This window comes from Thamnophis elegans, chromosome Z (assembly GCF_009769535.1).
Source record: "Thamnophis elegans isolate rThaEle1 chromosome Z, rThaEle1.pri, whole genome shotgun sequence".
Lineage (NCBI taxonomy): Eukaryota > Metazoa > Chordata > Lepidosauria > Squamata > Colubridae > Thamnophis > Thamnophis elegans.
In genome coordinates, this window is record NC_045558.1 from 26,268,309 (window position 1) to 26,278,292 (window position 9,984).

The following is a 9,984-nucleotide window of genomic DNA, read 5'->3' on the forward strand; positions in this document are numbered from 1 at the left end:
GTATTGAGACAATAACTAATATGGCTTTAGAAAACAAAAGCAACAAAAAGCTTAAATCAAAATAACAATAGCACTTAGACTTATATAACACTTCATAATGCTTTACAGCCTTCTCTAAGAGGTTTAAATTTGTCCCAACAATCTGGCTCCTTATTTTACTGTCCTTGGAAGGATGACAGGTTGAGGTAACCTTGAGCTGGTTAGGATTGAATTTCAGGCAGTGAGGTGAATTAGCCTGCAAAACTGTGTCCTAACTACTGTGTCACCATGGCTCCAAAAAGTTACTATAAATAATATTTTTAAAAGAATTACAGTGTAAGTCAAGAAGAATGTAAACAATATTATAATGTAAAATATTTTACATTAAAATATATTTTAACTAGTAAAGATTAATTTTTCAATGTATTTTTATTTATGTAAAAATACAAACTTTATTTGCTTATTTGAAAATATTTCAGTAAGAACTTCAAAGTATCATTAATTAGACCAGAGGGATTTTTCTAAACGTCTCCATATTAAATATTATTGCATTATAGAACAAACTGACCTACAGTTTTATTGTCCATTATTGGTACTGTCTGCTAATAGATTGATTTTATACCAGGACTGTACAAGAACTTGGATCTACTGAATGAAATGAATGGATTCCTTCCCACTGCAGGAAGGATTAAGAGCAAATAGAAGAAACACTTTCTGTGAATTAACCCCCATCATTTCTTCAATGAAGCTTTACTTTTGAGTGCTTAATTTAAAATTATATCTGTATCCACATTTATATTTTACTGATATATTATTAACGTATTAGGTTATGAACATTGCATATCAAGCATATTCTAATATTAGAAAAGATCATTGAGTGTGTTCAAGAAAGAGAGGAGGATATATCCTTCAAGAGCACATTTGCTATCTGTAGATTATCTTGATTCTCAAAAAAAAAAGTTTATGCAGTAATGAGTTACCTGACTTATTTGGACCCAATCAGATTCAGTCAGAATATCAACAATATAAATATTGTAGCCTAGGCTTAAAATATTTCTAAACTACTGTACGTCTATCAAACTTAGACTACAAGGTGTAATGAAAATTAGGAACAGAGGACAAAATGATCTGTAGAATCATATTAAATAATTCTATATCTTAATAAATACATTTTGTATAAAAAGCACAAAGTATTCTGACTCATATTACACAAAATATCTTACATGACTGCTCCTCTTGATTGCTTGACTCTGCTGAACTTTCAGAAATATTAGAAGTATCTTCCACAGGGTTTCCTCTTTGCCATGTTGCCAAAGAGTAGGACTCTGATTGATCAGAGCAAGTCATTTCCAAAATTTCACATAATGCATGACAAAGGATATTTTTCTGCTCTTCTTCTGAAATATTCAAAGTCAGAACAGACAAAAGATTTGACCAGGAACTTGCATGCAAAACATGTAGCAATATTCTTTATACAATCTAATACTGAGTCTTCCTCAAATCCCAGCAGGTTTAAGGCAATTTAAGAAAAGAACTGACAATCAATGACTTTGGATTTGGATTTCATCAATTTCCTGGGAACTATCCAATACTTTTGTCAGATCAGATTTCTAAATTATTTAAAATATTGGACACGACAAGAAAGTATTTTGGAATTAACTGTTTTGCCTTTGCCTGGCTCATTCTCTCCTTCAGTTACACTACTCATGTTGGCTCATTTGATACAAATCTAGTTCAGAGAAATAGGAATAAACCTTGGCATACCTTGAACTCTTGCATCCCCCTCTATTTCATCCTTATCAAGTATAGTCAAGAAGAAAGGCAATTAGGTTAAATAAGTATGGATATACTGATTTGGTTAGACTGATCCTAACTGTAGTTAGTATATCTTTCATATCTTTCATATCTTTCATATCTATCTATCTATCTATCTATCTATCTATCTATCTATCTATCTATCTATCTATCATCTATCTATCTATCTATCTATCTATCTATTTTTATATATAAACAAACTGGTGGCCCACGAGCCAGATGCGTCACACACAGGCCACGCCCACGGCAGCTCTGCAAAGGCAAAAAATGTCACAATACGTCATGAAACATCACGTGATGTGATCGAGTTTGATATTTGTGAGTTAGAATAAGACATCCTGGAATAAATTAAAGGCAAGCAATACTTCACTATCTTTGTATGTGTCAATAAAGGCAAAGTTTAGATTAGCCAGCTGGATCCAATATAGAGTTTAAATCAGAAAGTAGCTGCATCTCTTCCATTCCTTCAACAATGCCAGAGAAGAAAAGGAGGATGAGTTTGTTGTTAGACAGTCCTCTCAGCCCAAACCGTCCGACAGGGTTGTTATTGTTGTGGGAAAATAGGAGGAGAAAGATATGCAAGATATGTTTGATGTCTTGAGTTGTTTGTAAAAATAATAAAGGCAAGAAACAAATAAATAGCCAGGTGTTTTTTTCCCTTCTGAACATAGTAGTCAATAAGTCCTAGCATGCAAGTTAGAAAGAAGTATATATTATAAATTCCTGCTGCTTGCTTAATTTGTATGTTGATTCATTCTGCAGGATTGGGTTTCCTGTTAGACTTATAAGCCTAAATTCTATTTTTAAGTTTAATGTTACAATTCTATTTTTAAAATCATCAGCAAATGCATAATCTTCTCTGAAATATGCAGATTAAGAAACACTGACTATAAATAATAACTATTGTTTGGTTTAGCATATATCATTTTTCAAATTTGGCATTATAACCCTCTTGGAGATGTAAATTCATAGTTACCTTGACACTCTCTCCAGGTAGATTTCTCACAAGTAAATAGCTTCTTCAGAAGGAGTGCCTTATATTAAAGACAATATTGACATATCAGAAATGTATCGTTTGATCTTCAGTGGTGCAAAGAGTTTTCATTTTCAATATTGGTTTAATATTGGGGGGGGGGGGCAGATTTATAAATATTCCCCAATACTGATGTCCTTTCCCCTTATGCCTATATAGCATTTAGTTCCATGTCTTGAACAATTACATTCCATGTCTTGAACAATTACATTACCTGAAAATATCACTACAAATCTAACAAGATCCTGTACAAAGTGTAATCCCTTTTGTCACACATGCTATTCTAAAAAATAGGGAGCATTTCATGTCAAGTAAGGGATTGTAGACCCTATTCAGAAATACAAGTTACCTTTATTTGAAATCAAGTATTGCTGAAACTTGAAGAATATTGGATTCTTAAAATGTATATTTTTATTTCACTTAAAAAATGGTAGTTGTAGTATTAAATGTCATATTAAATGAATATTACAAACTTCAATATCTCAAAATACAGGTAGTGCTTGATTTATGACAACTGAACCCCAAATCTTCTGTTGCTAAGTGAAACAGTTGTTAAATGAGTTTTGCCTCATTTTATGACCTTTCCTGCCACCGTTGTTAAGTGAATCACTGTATTTCTTATTAACATGGTTGTCAAGTGAATCTGGCTTCCCCATTGACTTTGCTTGTCAGAATGTAGCAAAAGATAATCACATGACCACAGGACACTGCAATAATCATAAATATATGAACCAGTTTCCAATTATTTAAATTTTAATTATGTGATCATGGAGATGCTGCAAGGGTCATAAGTGTGAAAAATTATCATCTTTTTTCAGTGCCACTGTAACTTTGAACAGTTACTAAATGAACAATTGTAAATTGAGGTACCGGTACTATGTTTTAAATTCAGTATTACCTATGCAGCATGCCACAGTTGTTTATTCTAAGTGATTTAAATTATCGAATAAGCCAAATATCAGTAATGAAATATATTTTTCAGGTTTGTTTGCAGCCCTCAAGAACTGGCTATCCTGCCAGGCCTGGGGGTAAAGATTTGATCCGCCCCCACCCGAATGTTGGATGAATGTTGTTTACTTTTTAATTATGTGTTATGTTATATGTTATTGTCTGTATCCCCCTCCCTATAAGTTGTTAGCCGCCCTGAGTCCCCTCAGGGAAAAGGGCGGCCTATAAATAAACCTATTCAATTCAATTATTCAATTGTTTACTCAGATGTTAGCATTATTACCTGAACTGGTGCAATTACAGCACAAGGGCCTCCTTCAAATTGTTCTAACGCAGTAGGTTCGGAGTCACTGAACACAAATCCTGAGGAAAAGAAAAAAATTCAATTAGCTATTTCCAAGAAAAAAAGTTCATTAATAAACTCTAGCATATTTTTGATAAAGTATTCCTTATCAAACTCGTGTTCCTCAACATTCCAAGTCTCAATCTTATCTGTAAGTGCCATAGCTGATGACATTCTTTTTCATTTGCTATCTATATTTCTATATCTATCTGAAATAAAGATCAAGGTTTTTCTAGCTGTTCTGCAGTATACCAAGAAATCATTGCTGGACTATGTTGATTTAAGGAGATAAAATAATATATATTTAAGCAGAATGTATTCAGCCAATTTTAAACAGCTACCGAAAATAGTACAGTTTTCAACAGTTCACAAATTTTATTTAAATAAGAACAGCATATACAATACGTTTCAGCTTCAATTCTTGGCTCCATTTTACAAGTAGTCCTTGCAAAGCAACCTTTGGCAACAATGTGAAATTATGACAATTTTGAATGATTGGCACTCATAGTTATGGCTGTACATTTACAACTGCAGGTTGCATATCATGAACCCCCACTCCCCATGTCTTCCTTTTTGTCCACTGCACTCCCCAGACTCTGACCTTCTCCATCTTCTTGCTCCCACTGATGACAAAGCACACCCAGCCTTGCCCTTGTAAAGCAACCGCTGCCAGGACAATGCATTCTTCCCCAGGTCAGTACGGTACATATCTTGCGAGACCTTGGGAAGAAAACCTTGTCTAGCCAGCAACTGCCTTGAGAAGGACTAGGGCATGTTTCAACAACAGCGAAAGTAAGGCGACAGTGAAGGACAGATGGGGCAGCAGAATGCAGGGCAGAGGGCAGTTACAGCTTCATGGGGACAGCTTTGCACCATGCTGCTGACTCGGAGCAGCTAGGTGCCAACAATGTAGGATTCATGCTGCTGTGGCTGTTGCAGGCCAATGGCTGGGGCAGCTAGAGTTTTGCACTGCACTGAGCTAACTGCACATTGATGGGCTGTGGCGGTTGTAACACTGTGCCACTGAGCTGGGGCGATTGCAGATTTTTACTGGATTGGGGAAGTCACTAGTGCCATACTTCTGACCCTGGCAGCAGCCACTCAAGCCTAAGACCTCACTTCCTGTCTGATTCCCCACTGACTTTCCTTGTTGGAAGTTGCAGGAAGTTGGAAAGAGATCCTGGCTCCAAGTTTCTAACAACAGCAGTGAGGATTACTGGGATTGTGGTCCCTAAACGATTCAATCAAAGTAATGTTGCACTTTGTGACCACACTGCTAAGGAATGCAGTGGCCCACCTAGTTAGCACCATGGGTTGAAATTTAGCAAGCCCGTGTTCGAGACCTGGGTGCTACTTGGTGGCAGAGTGAGCTCCCATCATTTATTCTAGTTCCTTGAAGGGGACATGAAAGGAGCCCACATGGGAGACAGGGTCTCCCAGGCAACATTGATGTCACCGGCTAATCCTTTCAACCCAGAAGCACAATAAAAGGTGTCTCTGACACAAACGGGTCAGGAGACCACATTTCTTAATGGTGGAAATTCTGGTTTCAAATACCATTGTAAACTAAGGATTACCAGTATTTAATACTCTTGTACTTTGAAGGCCATTCCCAATCCACAGAGATGTACTGTTTGAATTGAAAGATAAAATTTATCACTATTCTATATCTTTTCCGTAAGTTAATTGAAAGCCAAAGTATGAGACAAACTACTTTAACAATTTCAATATTATGCAGATATTTTAGAGCTATATATTTTACAAAATACAGATATTTTGCAAGGATAACACAAGGAAAGTTTCAAGAATGTTCTACAAACATAGGATCATATTGACAAATCTGATACACTAATTCAGCAGGTATGACAAGTATCACTTATGTGGAACATCAAGTTCCACATAAGTGACACTTTTTCCAGGTTTTGCATATAAATAAATTGATGTGTCCCCAGGCAATCAAGCTCATGTTTTATTATACTACCTGAAAGAATACTGATATGTGCACAGGATCGTACCAATTGGGCAGAGTCCACTGTAGTGAGACAATATATTGTGATGTATCTTCTTAAGTTTGAATGCTATTGTTTGCAGGCTTGACCCATGCCAATTATGGGTCCTGTGGATTGCAAGGCAGGGCATGAGTGACAGAGTCAACTCTTTATTAGAGCTTCTATGTAGTCCCTAAGTCACTGTACTGGTTACTAGTATGACTTGACAGGATAGAATCAACCTTGGAAAAGGGCCTGGCATGTCTAGCAACTACTTTGCAAAGTGCCAAGCAATGTATGGCTCAGCAGGTCAGCGTTTACTTTCCCCCTAGAGGGTGGGAAGACTGGCAGAGCCAGTGAATATGGAATAGCCAAAAGGACAGAGATTGGGAGTGGAAGAAGCTGAAGTGCTTTCGCACTCCTAAGTACAGGGGTCTGCCAAATTTTAATCATGTAACTATGAGGCCATTGCAACAGTTGTAACTTTGTTCAGTGCTACCATAATTTCAAATGGTCGCTGAATAAATGGTAAAAACTTTAGTACCATCAGTATGCAACCTATTGCAGACTTCACAAAGCACAATAAATAACAAACTGTTCTTACTTAAATAAGAGACATAGTCTCATCTCAATTAGGGCAACCTTCCACTTTGGACAAAGAATTAACACAGATAAGTCTTCACCACCAATTACTCATTCAATAGCTCTTTGAAGTTATGGTCGCATCAAATAAGTGGTACTTACAACTGGTGCCAACCATTCAACCTTGAACCACAAGTATTTTTTTTATCTAATGCAATGTCCTGTAGTCACATGATTGCTATTTAACAGCTTTCTTGCTGGTCAGTGCAGCAGCTGCCAGAGAAAGTCACAGGTTATTCTGCTAAATCCTTCTGGCCTTCATGTGCTCATGCTGCACCATCCAGCCCTGGTTTTCCTGTGCTTGTATATGGCAAGGCTTTCCTGTGCTTGTATATGGCAAGGCTTCCAAGTCCGCCCTAACTGATGCACAATCTGTGCCAGCCCCCCCCCCCCTCCCCCGGTACCTTCACACTCCTTATTCGGGACTCCTGCTGCTTACTACTTAACACTCACACATTTTGTGGTTACACAGTACCTGGGACTGCTAAGATTGTCTTCACTAATTGAAGTCATGTGATACTATACTTTACAACTACATTACTTAGCAATAGCAATACCAGATTAAACTGCTGCCATAGCTTGAGGGCCACCTGTATTGTTATATTGAAACATGAAAGGATTTGCATGGCTCATAGTGTTTCAGACTGGACATTATAATAGTGCTGCCTATTGAATCCAAATGGCCAAATCACCTCAATGTGAATAAATATGCACTATCCTCCCCAATAGATTTCTCAAAACCACAATACTTTTCAAAAGAGAAAACATTTAAATTACCTATGCTATGCCTCTAGATATCAACATATCTTAATTACTAGACAAAAAAGGGACTGTATATATACTGTAACCCTTTGACTAAACAAAACAGAATACTGGTTACTAGGATTCTCATGTTACTTAGTTTATGATCACTCAGCATGTTTATCAAGCATAGTTAATGAACCATACTTTATAAATCACAATGCCTATATTCATATATTTGGCCATTAATAAAATAAACCATTCTGATTTATGCTAAATGAACCCAGTCAGAGGTTTGATTTTTTTTGGATTAAACTGAAAAAGTAGAAAGTAGATGATTTGTAGGACACCTGTTAAACCAAATTCCACAACTGAGAACATACCCAGCAATTCATAACAAAGTTTTACACAAACTCACACATACACTTCTATAAAGGACATAGAAAACTAACTTTTGTATGCAGGAATACACTGAAGAACCCTAGCAGAAGAATGAGAAATTATTAGATTGACCATTGCAAGAGTCAAAGACCTTTAATTCATGCTTGTAACAGAAACAAATCCAGATGTTAAGAATTAACTATGTGAAATCAGCTGCATTATTTAACATTGCTGAGAAAACAATTACTCCCTGTGTAAAGACAGAAGCAAAGGAATAGTGGGAAAATGATCTGCTTCAGATCTTCTAAAGCAAGAATATAACTACCTTGTGCAAATACAACTTTTTTTTGACACCTAAACAAAGTTTCCTAACTCGATGATCTAACCAAACATCCCAATTCCAATAAAAGGGAGGGAGAAAAAAATATCTCCATTAATCATTTCAATTACACTCCTGTTATATTTGCATACTTTTTACCCACTCTGAAAAAAAGGTCCTGGAAAGGACAAAATAATCGTAAGAGATGTGAAAGAGAAGACAATACCAAAATTCAGAAATGGAGGATGGAAGAGTAAGAAAAATAAAGTTGGCTGCGTAATAAGCATTAATTTTCTTCAACCTTCACACTGAATCAATTGATAGGACCAGTGTTGTGTTCTTTTTTAATACTATAAAGTTACCCTGGGAGACACTAAAGAGGAAGGTTAGTGTAAGAAATCCTGAGTTGAAGATAAACCAAAAACATAAATGGGATGGAGAGATTTTTTGAAAGATGATTTTTTGCAGAAGAAGCTGAGGAGGGGTGGGTGGGGAAGAGGAGGATGTCAGGGAGACCTGAGTACAGGCTGGGTAGCCAAAAAAGGAGGAGGATAAAGTGAAGTATACCTTGTGTACTACAGTATACCACAATGCACCACAATACCTTGTGTCCAGCGGCAAAAGATGGTATCTGCCAGGCCCTGGGAGGTCTTCTTGCCCCACACCAAGGGGATCATCTGCTCTAGATCAGCCATGGAGGCGATTCACTGTCCGGACGGCTCTCCCGAGACGAAACCTAAAAGGAAACCACACGGAAGCGGCAGTTAAAAGACAGGCAGACCGGGAGGAGGCGAACACCGGCGGGCACAGGTGAGTCTTCGGCGGGCGTCGAGAGAGAGGCGGCTCCTTCCGGGCTGCCGGGCCTAAGGAGGAATAAGAAGCGGTAAAGCGATGCCCCGGAGGAGACCCGGCCTCGGAGGCGTCCCTCTCCTCCTAACCCCCTCTCCACCATCACCTTCCCAGCGGTGGAAGGCCAAAATCGGCAGCGGCCTCTCTCCGCACCGAGACCTCTTCAAACATTCAACATTGCAGCCTCCCTGCCATCCCAGCGCTCGCTCGGGAGGAAAGGAGCTTATTCCACCCTCCTTTAACCCGTCCCTGGCCGCCGCAGCTGCTCCCACCTTTCCCCGCCTCAGAGGTGCCTCTGTGGCAATTCCCCATCCTTCGGCACTTACCCACCTGTGCGGTCCGCGTCTCCTCACTTAGGACCAATTCACTCTTTCCCTCAGGCTCGCTGCGAAGATTGAATGGAAGGCTGGCGAAGTACGGGCGCTTCTTATTGAAGCAGCCTGTGACGAGCAAGCGCGCGGTCGAATCAGAAGCGGGTTTCGTGAATCCCCCTTCCCCCCGCCCTCTTAGGCTCCTGGATTCGAACTCTATCAGAGCGAGGCGGGGAAGAAACTCCGTACACGCGCCAATTAAGAACCGGACCGGGTAGGATCCGATTGGAGGGTTTTGCGTGACGAGCGTGGAGACCAGCCAATCACGGATGGGAAGTGGGCGAGAGAACCAGCTGGAGTGGGCGGCGAGCGACAATTAAAGGAAAAAAAATAGAAGGACACAGGTGGATGGAAAAAAATAAAATCTTATCCGGCTCTTATTGCAGTTTGAGGGTTTTTTTAAATGTAATGACGTACAAATGGATTATAGGACTTTTCACAAGAACAGTCTTTCGAGGTCCTTTGATTTTCCTTGAAAAGATTGCAAAAGGAAGGACGGAAGAAGCAAATGCGAGACCCTAAAAAAAAGAACACATAACAAAACTTTTAATCTCTCTCAGGAAAAACCAATAAGA

At 38.6% G+C, this 9,984-nt stretch overlaps 1 protein-coding gene across 2 annotated transcripts in view; it reads right to left on the reverse strand.

Annotated features, from left to right (window-relative positions):
• The window catches only part of MINDY3 (MINDY lysine 48 deubiquitinase 3), a 30,174-nt gene extending 20,652 nt beyond the window's left edge, over positions 1-9,522 (reverse strand). Inside the window, exons 1-5 of one of the 2 annotated variants that reach the window (XM_032237527.1) lie at positions 9,369-9,522; positions 8,794-8,925; positions 4,059-4,138; positions 2,771-2,828; positions 1,203-1,376 (exon numbers count right to left, since the gene is read on the reverse strand). In XM_032237527.1, coding sequence (XP_032093418.1) covers positions 1,203-1,376; positions 2,771-2,828; positions 4,059-4,138; positions 8,794-8,884 — 403 coding nt within the window. In that variant the 5' untranslated portion in view covers positions 8,885-8,925; positions 9,369-9,522. Of the gene's footprint in view, positions 1-1,202; positions 1,377-2,770; positions 2,829-4,058; positions 4,139-8,793; positions 8,926-9,364 lie in introns of both variants that reach the window. The other variant, XM_032237526.1, reaches the window with a different exon arrangement.
• Positions 9,523-9,984: the final 462 nt, after the last annotated feature.